This window comes from Ammospiza nelsoni, chromosome 21 (genome assembly GCF_027579445.1).
Source record: "Ammospiza nelsoni isolate bAmmNel1 chromosome 21, bAmmNel1.pri, whole genome shotgun sequence".
NCBI lineage: Eukaryota > Metazoa > Chordata > Aves > Passeriformes > Passerellidae > Ammospiza > Ammospiza nelsoni.
This window is the reverse complement of record NC_080653.1, coordinates 7,932,401-7,949,955: the sequence shown is the minus strand read 5'-3', so window position 1 is coordinate 7,949,955 and position 17,555 is coordinate 7,932,401. Positions and strand designations below refer to the sequence as shown.

At 59.6% G+C, this 17,555-nt stretch overlaps 2 protein-coding genes across 7 annotated transcripts in view; both read left to right on the top strand.

Annotated features, from left to right (window-relative positions):
* The window catches only part of SSH2 (slingshot protein phosphatase 2), a 50,366-nt gene extending 41,068 nt beyond the window's left edge, over positions 1-9,298 (top strand). For all 4 annotated transcript variants that reach the window (XM_059486732.1, XM_059486731.1, XM_059486733.1 and 1 more), the window contains 2 exons: positions 1,173-1,995; positions 3,229-9,298. In XM_059486732.1, coding sequence (XP_059342715.1) covers positions 1,173-1,995; positions 3,229-5,184 — 2,779 coding nt within the window. In that variant the 3' untranslated portion in view covers positions 5,185-9,298. The remainder of the gene's footprint in view (positions 1-1,172; positions 1,996-3,228) is intronic.
* Positions 9,299-10,879: 1,581 nt separating this feature from the next.
* CORO6 (coronin 6) lies at positions 10,880-16,912 on the top strand. 3 transcript variants are annotated; one of them, XM_059486807.1, is made up of 12 exons: positions 10,880-11,018; positions 12,992-13,304; positions 13,922-14,044; positions 14,484-14,613; positions 14,696-14,877; positions 14,993-15,112; positions 15,322-15,441; positions 15,817-15,921; positions 16,009-16,154; positions 16,232-16,289; positions 16,371-16,601; positions 16,710-16,912. In XM_059486807.1, the coding sequence occupies exons 2-12, from the start codon at positions 13,107-13,109 to the stop codon at positions 16,830-16,832; spliced, it is 1,536 nt and encodes a 511-aa protein (XP_059342790.1). In that variant the 5' UTR covers positions 10,880-11,018; positions 12,992-13,106; the 3' UTR covers positions 16,833-16,912. The 3 variants fall into 3 exon arrangements, with proteins under 3 accessions (XP_059342790.1, XP_059342788.1, XP_059342789.1); XM_059486805.1 differs by lacking the exon at positions 14,993-15,112; XM_059486806.1 differs by lacking the exon at positions 15,322-15,441.
* The last annotated feature ends 643 nt before the right edge of the window (positions 16,913-17,555 follow it).

Here is a 17,555-nt window from a genome sequence, read left to right as displayed (position 1 = left end):
TGGAGCATGTGCACCCCAGGACGTGCCTTTGGCCTCTGATCTTGATCCTCCTCTCCTGTGTCAGGACCTGATTCTGCCCTGTGTCACACAGGAAGGTTGTCACTGATTATAGGGTTGGAAAGCCAAATGTGCAATGAGTTATTTTCCTTAGCTGTTGGGCACCCACAACTGAACTGGCACGTGGTAATTAGCTCAGTATCATCTGTTAATTAACTTACAGTGGCCACTGGATGTGTCTGGGAGTGCCTGCTCCTGCTAGCAAGGGACTGGAGGGTTTTTGCAAGATCTGCAACTCCAAGGAGGTTTCTGTGGTTTCTGTGTTCCTCCTAGGGGCAATGGGTGGAAACACATCCCTGTGGCCATGGCCACTCACGAACCCTGGCAGCCTGGGCTAGCTCTGGCATTTCATGGCAAGAATGTAAGCCCAGGTGCATGGGTTGGGGATTTTGGCAGGTGGAGTTGAGGAAGGTGATGCAATGCCACTGGCAGTTATTTGGCCTTTTGATGGTTCAGACTTTCCTAAAGGGGCTTTCCAGGAGCTGGAGGAGTTCTGAGCTTCCTTCCTGTGGAAGGTGGGTGGTAATTTGGGCTGTGTGTTTACTGTTGAGGACGTCTTGTGTTTTTGCACACACCCACCTCTACTCATCCCACCCTTTCCCTTGGTTACAAGAGCCAGTTATTGATTACTGAAACTATTCAGAGAAGGAACCACGAAAGAAATTGGACTTTATGGAAATTGGACTTTATAGAAATTGGACTTTTTTCAGTGTCCACCACCTGCTTGTGTCCAACACAAGAGGTTCTCTCTCTTCTGGTCACCTCTCACCTGCTAGCAAATGGAAAAGTGCTGGCTGAGAAAAGAGGACCATATTCTGCAGTCAATTAAGCATTGCATTTGAGTGGATGGATCCAGCACTGCTGAGAAATAGGGAGGGCTGTGTGGAGCAGAATGGTGCCATGGAATTCAGCTCCTGGAAAGTGGCTCCTTACTGGGTCAGCTTCTCCAGCAGCAGGTCTGGCCCTGAACTGTTCAGGTGAAGCCGCAGCTGTGGTCAGTGACTCCAGCATTTGGCACAGTTTCTGTTGTAGGTTGTGTCCTCTTACAAGCAGGTGGATCTGGCTGTGGTATGTAGAAGTTACTCACTGTTTTCTTTTGCTCTCCTTCCCTGCAGCAAACAGCGGCACAACAAACTGTGGCGCTCACACTCGGACAGCGACCTCTCGGATCACCACGAGCCCATCTGCAAGGCTGGGCTGGAGCTGAACAAAAAGGAGATCACCACCTCAGCTGACCAGATATCAGAGGCCAAGACCAATGACAACCAGCAGCCCATGTCTCCCATTTACTCAGCTGAGCTGGAGAGGGAGCAGCAGCTCCCAGAGGACACAAATATGATTGAGGATGCGTGTGTGAAGGAGAGAAGGATCCACTTAGAGTTTACTTGCAGAGACTTCCACACTGAGCAGATGGAGGACAAGCTGAACCTGAACAATATCAATGGCTGTACAGCAGGGTGCTGTGTAGACTCTGTCCCTTCTGACAACTGCCGTGCTTCTGAGGCCTTAATGCAGCTCCAGCACCCTTTGGAAATAACAGAGTTTCCTGATCTGACAGTGGATGATCTGGAAAAAGATGCCCTTAAGCCTGATATGAACGTGCACTTGGTTCCCATGGAAGAATTCACTTCATGCTTAAAAGACTTCCCCCAATCCCCAAACCAGAATTCCCTAGGTCCCCAACAGAACCCTCAGCCCGAAGTGACAGACCTCAGCACAGACAGGATTGATTTCTTCAGCGCTTTGGAGAAATTCCGCTCCCGAACCTGCTCCCATTCCAGGCCAGAGGAGCAGGGCACTGGGAGGAATGGGGTCTCCAGGGTGCCTGTGCTGGAAGTGCCACCTGCTGCAGATGGGGGTGCAGATGCTCGAAGGAGCAGCCCTGGAAACTCTCCTCAGCCATCCGATGACTCTTCCACAGATGAAGAGCAACAAAAGGTTAAAATAACTTGCTCAGGTTTTTTAGGAACTGCTGCTTGCCCCTATCTCTGGCTGTTTTCTGCTCTGGGGTGGCCGTGGATGGGATTTTCTAGCCCTGCTTTCACTGGACATAGTGTTTGGGGAGGGATTGCTAGATGCTTCTCCCTTCCTTCCCTTTTAGATACTTGCCCTTTTCTGCACTTTTTCCTTAAACATCAGTTTGCTGGCATTGGCAAGGCCATGAGCCGACCTTGACCTGACCTGCAGTGCTGTTCTCATGAGAAACTTATTTTTGAGTTTTGCATCAGGAGAGCAGAAAGGTGGGACTTGACCCACTAATATAGCCAGACCCTGAGCCCAGCCAACATCCCAAATCTGACTTGAGAAATCCACCAAAGAATGGGGCAAAACTGGCCCTTTTCCCTGGTTGGGAAGCACCAGCATTGGGGTAGTAAATCAAGGTAGGTGTAGAACTTGCACTGCTGGAGGAAGAAATTAACCTGTCCAGGTCTGGAGTGATGGGATTGGTCATGGCTCACTTCTCCTGGGTAGAGAGATGGTCTTGACAAAATTTAGTAACCTCTAAATTTAGGTACCTTTTTCTCGTAATTGCTTTTCAGCCTCCAGGACTCTCACAGGGATTGATGGTGTCCGGGGCCATCATTTTCTGGGAGCTTCTCTTATTTAAATTCCATCCTGCATTACTTGAATCTTTTCCATCTCCATGTGAGGCAGTAAGGCTCTTCCAAATATAATAGGCCAATGCTCTCTCCTGTGATTTAGCAGAGAGTGTCTGTGGGGACTGGGAGTCGCCCTGGCCATTTTCCTCTGGGAAATCAGAGCATTTGGTCATTCTTTCTGCTGTACTTCTGTCTGCTCCATACATGAGCAGAATTTGTCACGTTTTCAGTTCAGAATGGTATTTTAGCAGTATTAGGTTTCTTTTTGTTTGTTGGACTTTTCTTCATTTAGAAAACCAAAAAAGCTACCTTTCCTTGGAGTTTGTTGAAATTAAGGTTCTTAGATCTTAGTCTAAGTGACAATCCAGCCTGGAGTGTGTTAAATTTAGTCTCATAGACAGTAAAAAACCTACATAAGTGATCACTGCTCTTGTGATCTGTCTCCACACATTGCCACATGCTTTTTTAGTTCCTTTGGGGATGTGCACCCCTATTTTCTCTAACCTGCTGCTGTTTGCTCCGTGTCAGCATAGCTGATGCAATTTGTAATTCTCCTGTTTGTGTGTTGCAGGACGTCCCTGAGCTGCCTGGTGCAGGTCATCTCACAAGATCCCACTCAGAAAATGCCATTTCTGTGAAGGAAATTATCACAGAGATCGAGTCAATCAACCAGGGAGCAGGACCTGCCCAGCAGAAAGAGGGTTCAGCCAACCTCAGCCAGACACCAAAGAGGAACACGGTGCATGACCTGCCAGTGGAGGTGATTTGGGCATCAGAAAAGTTGGAACAGAGCGAAGGAGCCTGTGCTGGACACCAGGAGAAGGAGAAGGACCCTCTGCCAACTGAGCAGGAAGAAGCCCCATCTCTGCAGCTGTCTTCTGGTAGATCAGACCTGGAGGAAAGCAGCTCTGGTGGGGAGCAGCAGGAGCCTCGTGGCCCCACCAAGGCCGAGCCCAAGTGGTGCCCCGGCTCGGTGCGGCGAGCCACGCTGGAGTTCGAGGAGCGCCTGAGGCAGGAGCAGGAGCACCAGCACACGGCCCCAGCCTGCACTTTACCCACCCGCAAGAACTCCAGGAACGACTCCCCTGCTGCCGAGCTCCTGCCCCGGGGCAAGAGCGAGGAGCCGCCCCTGGAGCTGGCTCCGGAGGGGGACAAGGCGCAGGAGGAGCCGCTGCAGCCTCCCAGGGCAGAGCAGCCCGTGGGCAGACCCCTGCCTGCACCCCTCGGGGCCCCTGCCCAGGAGTCCCTGCCCACAGAGCCCGGGCCGGGGCAGGAGGCAGCAGCACAGGAGCACAGGACAGTGGTCTCGTTTGGTGGGACGGAGGAGCCATCCCTGCCCTCCCTCCTCCCAAAGAGAATTGAAATCATTGAGTACACCCTCACGGTCAAGCCTGCGGAGCAGCGCCCCCACACAAGCTGTGAGCAGGGCGGGCTGGCCCCGGCCACCCCGTCTCTGGATGAAAACTTGAACCCCTCGATGCGCTCGGAGAAGGCTCCAGCGGATCCCTCGCCGCCGGAGCACGCGGTACGCAAGCAGGCTGCCTTCACCCTGGGTAGCCCCAGCAAGGAGGGCAGTGGGAGATCTGTTCACCTCGGTGCTGCCTCTCCCTCTACCCTGGTGACCTGTCCACCTTCAGCCAGCCTCGAGCGCTCTCCTTACCCCTGTGTCATTCGCCTGGAAGGTGTCACCGAGCAGAGCACGAGCACAGATGATGAGCCGGTCACACCCTGTGGCACCGAGGGAGATGCGACTCTGCCCTTCAGGGACAGTCCCAAACCTCTCTGTGGGGACAGTGCTGGCACCTCAAGGCAGCAGAGCAGCGAGGACTTCAGCAGGCAGCGTGCTGCAAACATGGACCTTCTGGACATCTCGTTCCTGTGTTACAGCCTCCCCCACAGCTCCAGCAGCCTCAGCATGGAGGAGCGCTCCAGCAGCCCCGGGCCGGTCAAGCTGCGGGCCAAGGAGATCGAGGCTCGCATCCGGCACGCAGGGCTCACCAGACCCTCCCACATGAAACGCTCGGCATCCCTGGCCAAGCTGGACTGCCTGGAGCTCTCCAAGGACGACTTACACGACAGGGAGTCGGCCTCTTCCAATGCCAACCCCGTGCTCCTCACCTGCGTTGCCCTGGGTCGAGGCTTTTGTGGGGGGAGGTCGGAGAGGGGCTCGGAGAGCGCGTGTGGGAAGCATCGCCTCTCCTCCCCAGAGCCCACCAGGCATTTTGTGGAGCAGCTCAGAACAGCTGAGTGCATTGCCCAGAGCATGCCCGTGGAGAGGCCGCTGGCTCAGTACGCCAAAGAGTGCAGCTCCAGCCAGCAGAGCTTGTGCTCCAGTGCAGATCCGACGTGGACTAGCTCCAGGGAGAGCCCTCCGCTGCTCCAGGTGCAGGTCCTGGACTCCTTGTCTCCATCTCAAGCTCTGGCTGTTGCCCCACGGCAGCAGCACGGGAGAACTCACCCTCTGAGGAGGCTCAAAAAGACCAATGACAAAAAGCGGACAACCAATCCCCTCTACAACACGATGTGATCCTGGGCCCTTGGCTGTGATTTCTTACCCAGAACCTGTGGTGTTGCTTTCACACAAGGGGCAGGTGTAATATAAGGAACATGCACTTTATTGGTTAATTTTATATATATTGTCATTTTACTGTTCCTGGCGCATGTAGGTGTGGGTTGGTTCTTCTGTGTGTGACTCTGACTGCAGGACTGTTTGGGGTTTTTTTAAGTTTAACTCAGATAACCTCAAATGTTCTTTTTTTGTTGTTGTTGATAGTTTGTTTTAAAAGAACACCTTTATCATGAGAAAATGGAAGTTGGCTTGCTTTGGCGAGGTGGAGTTTTTGCTTACAACCAGATCCTAGTTCCTGACTTGAATTTTCCCCATGCCTTGAAATGGTGCTGGGCAGTTGGTGGGGTGAGAGCCCCTGTAAATGTGAAGGTTGTGCCAAGGTCCCTTTGTTTGGCCTTTCTTTTATTCTGCAAACTGGAACTCCACCATGCTGGCAGATCCCTCGCAAAGCTGCTTCAGGACAAACACCCTGGGCTCAGTTCAGCTGGTGCTTCCCCATAAGGAGCACACAGGGGTAAATCCTCCCAGTGGATGGGCTCTAATAATCCTGGGCAGCACCAAGACCAGCTCTCCCATCTGCCATGGGGCACACAGAGCTCTCTGCTCTGTGCTGAGGTGGGGCAGAGCTCCTCCAGGAGCTGCCAGGTTCACCTCTACCCCCAAAGCCAGTGTTCTTTTAAAACAAACGTCTCATTAGGGTTTTAACCCTCCCATTACTTGAATACTGCTGTGGGCCTTCCAAGTTCATGGCCATATCATCTGTCCTCTGCCCTCTGCCCCAAAGCTGTTCTTGTCCTGCCTGAGTTTCCCTCTCCCCTCTGCCATGCTCACGGGTGTTTCTGGTGGCTCCCAAAACTTGAGCTGTTTTTGTTACATGACATACTGCCCTTAATGCATAGCTTTGTCCTCTCTGCTGTCACTCCTAACTCTAGACCCAGAGGGAAATATTTTCTGGAAGTTTATTCTTTTTTTTTTTCTTATTTTTTTCTTTTTTTTTTTTTTTTCTAAATTGTATATATGATATTTATATTTTTTTTGTCTTTTCTATGTTTTTTTTTTTTTAAAAAAAGAAGGGCAAGACTGCATTCTGTAAACTGGAAAACAAACCCACGTGACTCAAACTCAGTGCTGTTCTTTGTGATCTGCACAGACATGGGAGTGGATTTGACATTATGAGCTGTCTTCCCTTTCCAAAAGTGAGCCTGGATGCCAAATGTGTCCCTTCTCCTCCAGTCTTGTGTGAACCCCCGTTGTCCCACTGTGGGAGGGGCACTGTGTGTCTGTCTGTCCATCTCCTTCCTGCTGGAAGCTGGGTGCCAGGGGTGCCAGTTGGACATGGAAAGCCTTTGGCTGCTCAGAGCCATTCTGCAGGTTCTTGCTTCCCTGGAGAAACTGTGTGTGAAGGCTCTGCTGCAAATTTCAGCAAATTATTTTGTGGTTTCTGAGCAGTTTGGCTAAATCAAAGCTCCTCATTTCTAGCAGTGTGCATCAGCAAGTTGTCCCTGTGCTGTAGGAGCAGAGGGAAAGGCCAAGGGGAGCTCTGGGTCCTGTCCGCAGTCCCGTGGCAGGTCCTGTCTGAGCTGTGCTTGGCTGGGGCCCAGACCTGCCCTCTGGGGAGGAGCAAAGCAACGAGGAGATGCAGAGTGGCTGGGGCTGCTGAAGCCCAGCATGGAGAGGACGTGGTGTGGGAGGAGCAGCAGCCAAGCCATGCCTAGAAAGCAGCCCTGAAGCTGCAGAGTCCTGCAGGCTCAGATGGGACAAACTCCCCTGAGCTGGAGAGGAGCGCACGGCGCTGGAGCTCTCTGGAGTATTGGGAAGCAGCATCTGCCTGCCCTGGGGAAGGGCTGTGGGGTATCCTCAGCCTGTTTGGCAAGGCAATGCCGCCTTGCTGCCCTCCTGCAGCCCCCAGGGTCCTCCTGTGCTGCCTTGCAGCCTGGGCAAGGTCTGTGAGTCTGTCTGTGCTCCAGCAGCCACGAGCACTGTCTCTCCCTTTCCTCAGCTCTGGCAGGGGGCTGTTACCCCTGCTGGAGCACAGCCCTGTCCTGGGTCACACAGCACGTCTTCCCAGGCCATTTCAGTCACTAGAAGTCACCCAAGCCCCTGGCCCAGGAGGCCAGATATTTCTTTGGGACACTGGAAAACATGTGGCTTCTCCTAGCCCGCTCCAGCTGGCTCTGGAGCAGGGCAGGCACTGTGCAAAGGCCAAGTGGCTCATGTCATCTGCAGAAGGACAGGTTCAGTCCCTGCCTCCCCCACAAACTTCATCAGGCACCACTGCCCACTGTTCTGACCCCGAGGACATGCCTGCCTGCCCCTCCAGGGTGGAAGGCACTGGTTGCCCCCAGGCTGCCTTGCACTGGAGGGTGCGTGCTTGGCTGGCAGCATGTCCTGTGACAAGGATCTGCTCAGGAGGGAAAAGCCCTGTGTGGAATTGTTTCCCTTGAGAAGGCAGGAGGAGGAAAAGGATTGGGTTTCTTTGCCCAGCTTGATCTCAGGAGAAATGCCCTCTGGGAAGGGTCTTCAGTGCAGACCAGAAATGCTGCTTCCTTCCAATACTCAGCTGCTCTCCGGGTGCTTCAGCTGGGGAGAGCAGCAGAGGGGCAGAGGCCCCTGCAGGGAGGTGCTTTGCTGTCCCTTGTCCTTGGCTCTGGCCCAGCACAACTGGTTTTTCTCTGAGGAGGCTGTGGGCAGGCACAGGGAGTCAGGAATGGTGGTTCTCTTGCAGAGTGATGAAGGCCTTGGAGGTCTGGAGGCTCTGAGCAGGATGGCAGGAAGGGGATACTCTGGAGGGGTATGGACCTCCTTTTCCAGTGTCTGGGCAATGAAGCCACCAAGGCCCTGGCATCAGAGGTCTCTGCTGGGGACAGTTGTCCCTTCTCCACGCTGGTGGCTCTTGGGAGGTGAAGTCTCTCTCCTGGTTCCTGCAGCCGCCCCACAAGAGCTTCTTGTGACCTGCTGAGCACCACAGGGAGCAGCAGCACCTCCAGGGTGCTCAGCAGCTGACAAGCCTCGTGGGTAGAGGGGGTTTGGGAGAAACGTGTTGTTTTAAGGGCATTTTTGTACAAAGCAACTGTTCTTTGGTCTCTGGCGAAGCCTCTCTGAGGACGCTTTATTGTTTACATTGACTCCTGTACAATATCCCAGCCATGGCTGCCCCGTCCCGGCCGTACTGTAACGTGTGAGCCTTGCACAAACGGGCTGTGTGTGCGTGAAACTGGTTTTACACTGCGTTCTGTTGCACTCGGTGGTGTGTGTGGGTGCTCTGTGTGTGAGTGTGAGTGTGTGTCTGGTCTGCTTGAGAAGTTGTGACCTGTACAAATCTCTCCCCTCTCGGCCCTTTCCTGGGGGCGCAGTCCCAGTGGGTGGCAGGAGGTGACACCCAGGTCACTGGGATGTTTAAACTGAGCAGGGATTAGCTCAGTGTCCCTCTGCCAGCCAGGGCATGGTGGAAGGGATCCACCCCACCTCCGGCTGCTCCGGGGACCTCCTGGGAGGAGCGAGCTGGGGATCCATGGCCACAGGGGCGCCGCACCCACCGGGGGCTCCAGGAGCCTCGCAGCTCTCTGGCAGGAGGAAGCCATACCCACCACAGGGCCCTGCTCCCTGCACGGTGCGTCCTGCCTTAACTCGGTCCTGGCTCCACACAAACACCCCCGGTTCTCCCCAGGGGAGGGGCCCCAAGCCCTCGGTGTGGGGCAGAGGCAGGTGCTGGCCTGGGGCAGGGCTCGGTGCCAGAGGTGCTAACAGCCCGCCCACGCTGCAGACATCTCTGTTGGCACGAGAGAAGGTGCCAGTGCCTTTTATTTTCCTTTCTGGAGATGTGACGTCCGTGCGCTGGTTTGTAGAGATTGTCCAGGGGCGAGCAGCTGGCGGTGGGGCTGCGAGTCAGGGAGGGGAGCGCTTCTGTCTGCCCCTCCTGGATCTTCCTTGGTGGCTGGGATCGCCCCCTTACCCCCTAAAGACTTTATGACCGATGTGCTCAGCTGTTTTTAAATGTGAACTTGTGCACTGATGTGCAGATTCAATGTTCTTGTTACCGAATGAATAAAAGTTTTATTTTGAAGATGACAAAGGCGTGTGGCTTCGTGTTTGGGATTGGGGCTGAAGGTGAGGGAGTGGTCTGTGCTGCTCTCAGAGCATGGGGTGGCAGTGGGGGTCTGGAAAGCCAGAGTGGGATTGTTCCCTCTCATGGATGGCCCCATCCTGTCCCAAGTGATGGAGCTGTGCTTCCAAGCAAGAGATATTTCCAGACCACGCTGCAGTTGCAAGATTCCAAGGGTTGTGTATTTAAAACTCTCAGGATGCTGCAGATGCCCTCCTTGCACTGCTGCAGACACAGGAGCTGTGAGGAGGGTTCTGGTTTAAGCTCCAAGGGGGATGTGAGGTTTTAGGTGGACACTGGACAACTTGTCTCTGGTTTTGCTCCATTGTGGCAAGAAAGGCAGTGCAAGGGTCTCTGTGCCCTTGCTGTGAGCGAGGGACTTGAGATAGCCAAATTCCCTGGGCTCAGCCTCACCTTCCATGCAGGAGCTTCTCACCAGGCCAGAACTGAGCGGGCACCAGGGTGTGGGGCCACGGTGTGGGGCTGTCACTGCAGGGCTGTCACTGTGGGTCTGGCAGTGTCTCTGGGGTGCCCCATCCCTTCTTCCTCCCCCCAGCACCACCTGGGGAAAAGCTTCCCAGGACCTTCACTTGCTGCGGATGTGTCTTGGAGTTAAGGACACGAGACACGGAGTGAGCCAGGGCTGTGGTGGGACAGGGCGAGCGAGGGGTGCCTCTGCAGCCCCCTTCCTCCCTGCCACCCCTTTGGCCGGGCAAACAAGGATGTCACCTCTTCCCTGCCTTTTTGCCAGCTGCCCCCTCCTGCCCGCTCAGCCAATGCTCGTCCAGCTCCACACGGTGCCCTTGTAGGGTCCAGGGCTTTGCTGCCTTTCCAGGAACCACCGCTCCCCTCCCTCTGGTCCCTGAGCCCTACAATCCCTTAATCCCCTTGGGCCAGGGCATCCCTGCAGGGCTGGGCTTCACTGAATCCCAAATCTGATTCCTGGATGTGCCTGTAACCATCCTGCTGGGCTGGGGCTGAGGTGGGCTTGCAGACCCTTTTATCCTGGGGCAGGTGGGGACCCGTGGAGTGTCGGGAGCCTCAGGAGCAGCGCATGGCCGTGGTCCCTGTGGGGCTGGGCTGGCCCCGGGCTGTGCGGGACCCACGGCAGGGTCACAGCCCTGTGCAGAGGTGACCCCTGGGGTCATGCCCCGCCCCTGGGTCTCTCCCAGTACTTCAGAAAGGCTCGGGGGGCTCCTCCTGCCCCCATCTCCCCGCCCGAGGGGCTCCCCGCACCGAACCGGGGGGCTGGGGGCACCCTTGGGACCCTCCCGCATTCAGGGTGGGATCGGGGGGCGGCCGTGGCGGGGCTGCCCCGACCCCGCGGGCAGAGCGGGGGCCGGGCAGGGCGCGGGGCAGGCGGGGCCGGGCCGGGCCCCCCCTCCCGTCCCTCCCGTCCCTCCCGTCCCTCCCGTCCCTCCGGTGCCCGCCGCGGGGGGGCTGAGCCGGCCCCGGCGCCCGGCTCGGCTCAGCTGTTCTCTGCGGCAGCGGCACCGCGCGGGGCCGAGCCCAGCCCAGCCCAGCCCAGCCGAGCCGAGCGGGGCCGGGCGGAGCGGAGCCCAGCGGGGCCGAGCCGAGCCGGGCCGGGCCGGGGGGAGCGGAGCGGGGCTGAGCGCGGCCGGAGCGGGCGGAGCGGAGCCCAGCGGGCGCAGCGCGGAGCGGGCGCGGAGGAGCCGCCGAGCGAGCGCAGGTGGGAGCCGGGCGCGGGGCGGGGGCGGCGGGAGCGCCGTGGGGAGGGACGGGGGGACGCGGGGAGCGGGGCTGAGCCCCCCGGGCCCCGGCCCCTCGCCGCCCGCCGGCGGAGATGGCTATATTTGGACAGTGACCTCTGGTCGTTCCCGAGCAGTCGCTGCGGATTCAATTGTGGCAACGTAATGGCACTGCCGGGGAGCGGAGCTGTCCTGCCCGCACCCTGCCCGTATCCTGCCCGCACCCCACCGCTCTGTGCCGGCATCCCATCCCACCCCGCCTGCACCCCACCCAGCTCTCACGCCTGCCCCCCACACCTGCACCCTGTTCCGCCCTGCCTGCACCTTGCCAGCGCCCCACCTGCTCCTGCCAGCCCCTCCTGCACCCTACACGATCCCTGCACCCTGCTCAACTCCACCTGCACCGCATCTGCCCCCAGCTGCACCCGGCCCAGGCAGCCAGGCCGTCCCTTCCTGCCCTGCATGCGGACACCCCACACTCTGCTCCCGCTGGCGATGGTTGAGGCGCTGGGGGAGCGTCCCCTCGGAGCCTGCTCGCTCCTCCCCGGGGCTGGGGACCGTGCTCGGCACTGGGGGTGACACCGGCAGTGCTGTGGTCCAGCCCCGCTCCGGGCTCTGGGCCCCTCAGACCCAGCTCAGCCAAGCCAGAGATGATGCTGAAGTGCCGTGAGGACTCCGGGGACACTCAGGGACTGGGCAGATGTGGTTTGGCAGGTGCTGCATGTGCCCTGTGCAGAATGCACCGGCTGGGACTGGAGGAGCAGATCTGCTCCTGCCTCTGCCCCACCGGCTCTGTGTGGGGGACAGGGGTGCCTGGCCGTGCTTTGGTGGCTGGATGTGGCTCCTGACAAGGGCTGTGCACCCAGAAGAGCAGAGGGGATTCCAGGGCAGCCAGGGGCTCATGGGTGCTGCAGAGCCCCAGCTCCGAGGGTTCTGTGGTGCTGAATGTCTCAGTGTCCCCCTGGGGCAGGTCCCAGGAGCAGCACAGGCTGGGGGCTGAGGTGGGTGTCTGTGGGCATCGTGCCCAGCTGTGGCCGAGGGCTGGAGACCCCATTGAGGCCATGGAAGGGGCTCCTCCACGCTCCAGTGTGCCCGTGGGGCTGTGCCAGGTCCTGCCCTTGCCCAGGTGGGGGTGCACAGTGGGTGCCAGGGATGGGTGGCACAGGACAGGGAGCCATGGAGGGAGGCGTGAGCCCCCAGCAGGCAGCTCTGCAGGCACAGCCTGACCCCCCTCCCGGTGCTGGGGCGAGCCAGGCAACCTCAGGCCACTGATGCAGGACAAGGGGACAGGATACAAGGGGACAAGCACAGCACCTTTATGTCCACCCCAAAGTCCCCTCCACCCTGCTGCTCTGCTGCAGCAGCTCATGTGCCAACCCCAGTGCCAGCCACAGGGCACGGCACAGCTTTGGGACATGGCACAACTTTGGGACATGGCACAGCCACAGGGCATGGCACAGCTTTGGGACATGGCACAACTTTGGGACATGGCACAACTTTGGGGCACAGCACATCTGTGGGACATGGCACAGCTTTGGGGTATGGCACATCTGTGGGTTATGGCACAGCTGTGGGGCACAGCACATCTGTGGGACATGGCACAGCCATGGAGTTAGCACAGCTGTGGGGTATGGCATATCTGTGGGGTATGGCACATCTGTGGGGTATGGCACAGCTGTGGGACATGGCACAGCCACAGGGCATGGCACAGCTTTGGGACATGGCACAGCTGTGGGGTACAGCACAGCTTTGGGACATGGCACAGCCACAGGGCGTAGCACAGCTGTGTGTTATGGCATGGCCGTGTCCCTGCCCAGTGTCAAGTGGCTCTGGCCAGCAGCTGACAGCCCCCAGCCCCTGCAGCACCCCCCCATCCCTGCACAGGGGCTGTCCCTGCTCCCTGCTGTGGGGTCAGGGCTGTGCCATCTCCCATCCTCATTCCCCGTCACCTCAGTGTTCCAGGCTTCCCGTTGTGCCCAGAGTCTCTTGGAGCAGGAGGCCTGAGGGGACTGAGCCCCTCCAAGCCGTGCCAGGAGGGGAGGAGGAGGTGGCCTGACTGTCCCCCAGCCATGAGCCGCCGCGTGGTGCGCCAGAGCAAGTTCCGGCACGTCTTCGGGCAGCCGGTGAAGGCAGACCAGATGTACGAGGACATCCGTGTCTCCAAGGTGACGTGTGACAGCTCCTTCTGCGCTGTCAACCCCAAGTTTGTGGCCATCATTGTGGAGTCCGGTGGTGGCGGGGCCTTCATTGTCCTGCCCCTTGCCAAGGTGAGTGGGGAGGGTGCTGGGGTTTGGTCACGCTGCTGAGATGTGTTGGGGGGAATGTGGTGATGGGTTTTGCTTTTTTGGGGATCTGCTGTGGCCCCAGATCCCCCCATCTTTGCCCTGACAGCCCTTCCTCATGTGGAGGCTCAGGGCAGGAACAACCGGGGTGATCATCAGCACCTGCCAAGGGTGACATCCCTGGGGCAAGCGAGGTGATCTGGAAACCCCCAGCTGCCTTCCCCCAGCCCCAATTCCCTGGGGACACAGCATGGCCAGGGAGCAGCACCAAGTGGAGCGGGGGTCTGCCCTGCCAACCCTGTCAGAGAGACTGAGAGAGGGTCCCCAACTCCTCCCTGCCATCAGAGCAGACACAAAACACCTCTCGTGGGCCACATGATTCTCCTCTGTGTCCCTATGAAGCTTTGTGCCAAGTGAACCCCATTTCCCTCATGTGCCTCAGTTTCCCCCTTCAAGGCAGGTACAAACCTTTGGCCACTGCCAGAATCCCCTGCACGTCCCCATTTGTGCCACAACCCATGTGCTGGCCAGGCTGGCCTTTGGGGGGTACCTGGCAGGGTCTCTCCTGGGGGGCTCACGCTGGTCCCTCACCGTTGTTGCAGACAGGACGGGTGGACAAGAACCACCCGCTGGTGACGGGACACACGGCGCCCGTGCTGGACATCGACTGGTGTCCACACAACGACAACGTCATCGCCAGCGCCTCGGAGGACACCACTGTCATGGTGAGGGGCTGGGCGCTGCGTGGGAGGGGTGGGAGGTGCAGGGGGAGCAATGCAGAGCATCCCCCCCCCCGCCTCGCTGCCTGTGAAGTGTCACTGGCCTATTTTTAGCCGCGGTGCCATGCGTTCGCGCTGGCGGCGGCTGCTCGCTCCATGATGCAGCAGTTTGTGCTAAATTTACCCTCCCTGGCGACTCAGCATGCAGGAATAGCTGGAGGGGGGAGCTGGGGGCTGCACCCTGGCCGTGCCCCATCCCTGTGCCCACCAGCACCCCAAATGCTGGGGATGCACCCCAGGATGGAGGCGCTTCTGGTGTCCCCTCGCCACCCTCCCCGCAGGCTGAGCTGGGATTAATGATGAGGTTAATTGGCTCCCAGGCCCTCATCCGCTTAGTGCTCACACACAGGGTCATCCCCAACACCCCGCTCTGTCCCCCCCCCAGGTGTGGCAGATCCCCGACTATGTCCCCGTGCGCAACATCACGGAGCCCGTGGTGACACTGGAGGGACACTCCAAGCGGGTGAGCATCATCTCCTGGCACCCCACCGCCCGCAACGTCCTGCTCAGCGCAGGTAAGGGGGTCCCGGGTCGCCCTCCCCGGGGTCACAGGAGATCCATGGCGTGACAGCACCTGCCCCCCTGGCTCCTCTGCAGGCTGCGACAACCTGGTGATCCTCTGGAACGTGGGCACCGGGGAGATGCTGCTGGCTCTGGACGACATGCACACCGACCTCATCTACAACGTGGGCTGGAACCGCAACGGCAGCCTGCTGGTCACCACGTGCAAGGACAAGAAGGTCCGTGTCATCGACCCCCGCAAGCAGCAGATCATAGCGGTGAGTGCCCCTGCTGTGCCCCCATCCCACCCCGGGGTCCCCAGTGCCTGCCTGACCCTACTAACCCCTCTCCGCGCGTCTCTGTGTTTGATTTAACCCGCTAACGCCGGCGCAGGAGAAAACCAAACCGCACGACGGCACCCGGCCCATCCGCGCCATCTTCGTGGCCGATGGCAAGATCTTCACCACGGGCTTCAGCAGGATGAGCGAGCGGCAGCTGGGCCTCTGGGACCTGGTACGGGACGGCAGCTCCAGCCTGGCCAGCGCCGATCCCGCAGATCTCAGCCAGGAGCGCTCTGGGGGCCGGGGATACTCTATGGCAGCGCGTGCGCTTAGGGAGCATCACGGAATGGGATCCAACGGCTGTTCTGGGGGACTGATCTGGACCCCCTCCATATTCCCCCCTCCCCATGCCCCGTGCTGACTGTGTCCCCCTCCCCCCAGGAGAGGTTTGCCCCCCACGAAGGGCTGAGGCCCGTGCGGGCCATCTTCACACGGGAAGGACACATCTTTACCACGGGCTTTACCAGAATGAGCCAGCGGGAGCTGGGCTTGTGGGACCCGGTAACGAGGCCGCATGGAGTGCTGCCCTGGGAACTTGGCCCCCCCAGACCCCTTGCTAACCCCCCCTGCCCCAGGATGCCGTGTCTGTGCATCCCCCTCCCAAAAGATGCCAAGTTCCCAAGTGTGCCGTGCAGTGCTGGGGTGGGGAGGGGGCTGGGAGTGCTGGGGAAGGGGGGTTCAGCCAGGCTGGGGGTACCCAGCCATGCAGGTAAACAGGAGTGGGGATGGGGGGGCATGCCAAGCTGCCTGCCTGGGGAGTTGTGTGCCCCAGAGGAGACAAGCCCTGTCCCCCAGTGTGCCGTGGCTAATGTGTGTGACTAACCAGGCTGGGGGTTTTGGGGTCACTGCTCACACCCCTCCACCACTGCCCCCCAGAATAACTTTGAGGAGCCCATTGCCCTGCAAGAGATGGACACGAGCAACGGGGTCCTGCTGCCCTTCTACGACGCCGATTCCAGCATTGTCTACCTCTGTGGGAAGGTAACCCCCCTTCCCCGGGGTTCACCCCCAATGCCACCCCGTCCCTGAGGGTGCCAGGGCTGGCTGACACCTGTCCCCACCCCGCAGGGTGACAGCAGCATCCGGTACTTCGAGATCACGGACGAGGCTCCCTACGTGCACTACCTGAACACCTACAGCAGCAAGGAGCCCCAGCGGGGCATGGGCTTCATGCCCAAGCGAGGGCTGGATGTCAGCAAGTGTGAGATCGCCAGGTGAGAGCCAGGGGGCTGGGGAGAGCCAGAGGGGGCAGGGGGCTCAGCTGGGCCCTGACTGCCTGTGCCCCACGCAGGTTCTTCAAGCTGCACGAGCGCAAGTGCGAGCCCATTGTCATGACGGTGCCACGCAAGGTGAGCCTGGGGGGGGTCCCAGGGGAGATGGGGGCCTGGGGAGACACCCCACATCTCACCACGGTGTCTCTGCCCCCGCAGTCAGACCTCTTCCAGGATGACCTGTACCCCGACACGCCAGGCCCCGAGCCGGCCCTGGAGGCAGATGAGTGGCTGTCAGGGAAGGACGCAGAGCCCATCCTCATCTCGCTGCGGGATGGGTACGTGCCCATCAAGAACCGGGAGCTGAAGGTGGTCAAGAAGAACATCCTGGACAGCAAACCCCCGCCAAGCCCCCGGCGCAGGCACTCTACCTGCGACTCAGACTTCTCTGTGAGTGTCCGGGGACTGGGACATGGCAGCAGGGCTGTCCCCCTGCCCTGGGGTGGCATGGGAGGGGCCTGACTCATCGGTGACCCTGTGTGTCCCCCCTCCCTGCAGCAGCCAGCCTTGGAGGAGGTGCTGGAGGAGATCCGTGCCCTGAAGGAGACGGTCCAAGCGCAGGAGAAGCGCATCTCCGACCTGGAGAACAAACTCGGCCAGTTCACCAACGGCACGGACTAGCGCGGTGGCCACGGCCACGAGCACGGGCAGGGCCAGGACTGCCCCGGCCTGCCGGGGATTAAAGCCGAGTCCCCACCTTGGGCAGGAGCCCAGAGCCGAATTCTTTCCCCAGGAGCCGAGGGGGCAGGCAGGGGTCGGACCTGACCCCGCCTCCACTGGCATCAGTGGTGTCCTGGCCCATGGGCACCCACTGCAGCACCCGAGGGGTGTCCTGGCCCATGGGCACCCACTGCAGCACCCGAGGGGTGTCCTGGCCCATGGGCACCCACAGCAGCACCCGAGGGGTGTCCTGGCCCATGGGCACCCACTGCAGCACCCGAGGGGTGTCCTGCTCCATGGGCACCCACTGCAGCACCCGAGGGGTGTCCTGGCCCATGGGCACCCACTGCAGCACCCGAGGGGGTCCCACTCAGGGCCCACAGGCTGGGGCACAGCAGCCTCCCAGCACAGGGAGCTGCCAGCCCCCCCCAGGCCGGGATGTGCTTGTTGTGTACAGTGCTACCTCCCCACTCATCACCACCTCACCTCCCCCTGCCCCATCGGTCCCTCGGAGGGTGCTCCCACCCGGCTCTTTGCTCCTGCACCCCTTTAATAAAGGGCTCAGCCACCCTTGGCTGCATCGCACTACCAGGGATGAGGGGCACCGTGCCAGGGGTGCTGCCAGCACCCCCCTGCCAGCTCCCACAGGCTGTGAGCCCTGGCCCAGGCAGAGGGAGGCCGAGA

Coding starts and splice junctions, on each gene's coding strand:
- CORO6 (XM_059486807.1), top strand. CDS start 13,107: ATGAGCCGCCGCGTGGTGCGCCAGAGCAAGTTCCGGCACGTCTTCGGG. Junction 14,045..14,483: donor CGGAGGACACCACTGTCATG/GTGAGGGGCTGG, acceptor TCCCCCCCCCAG/GTGTGGCAGATCCCCGACTA. Junction 15,442..15,816: donor AGCTGGGCTTGTGGGACCCG/GTAACGAGGCCG, acceptor ACTGCCCCCCAG/AATAACTTTGAGGAGCCCAT.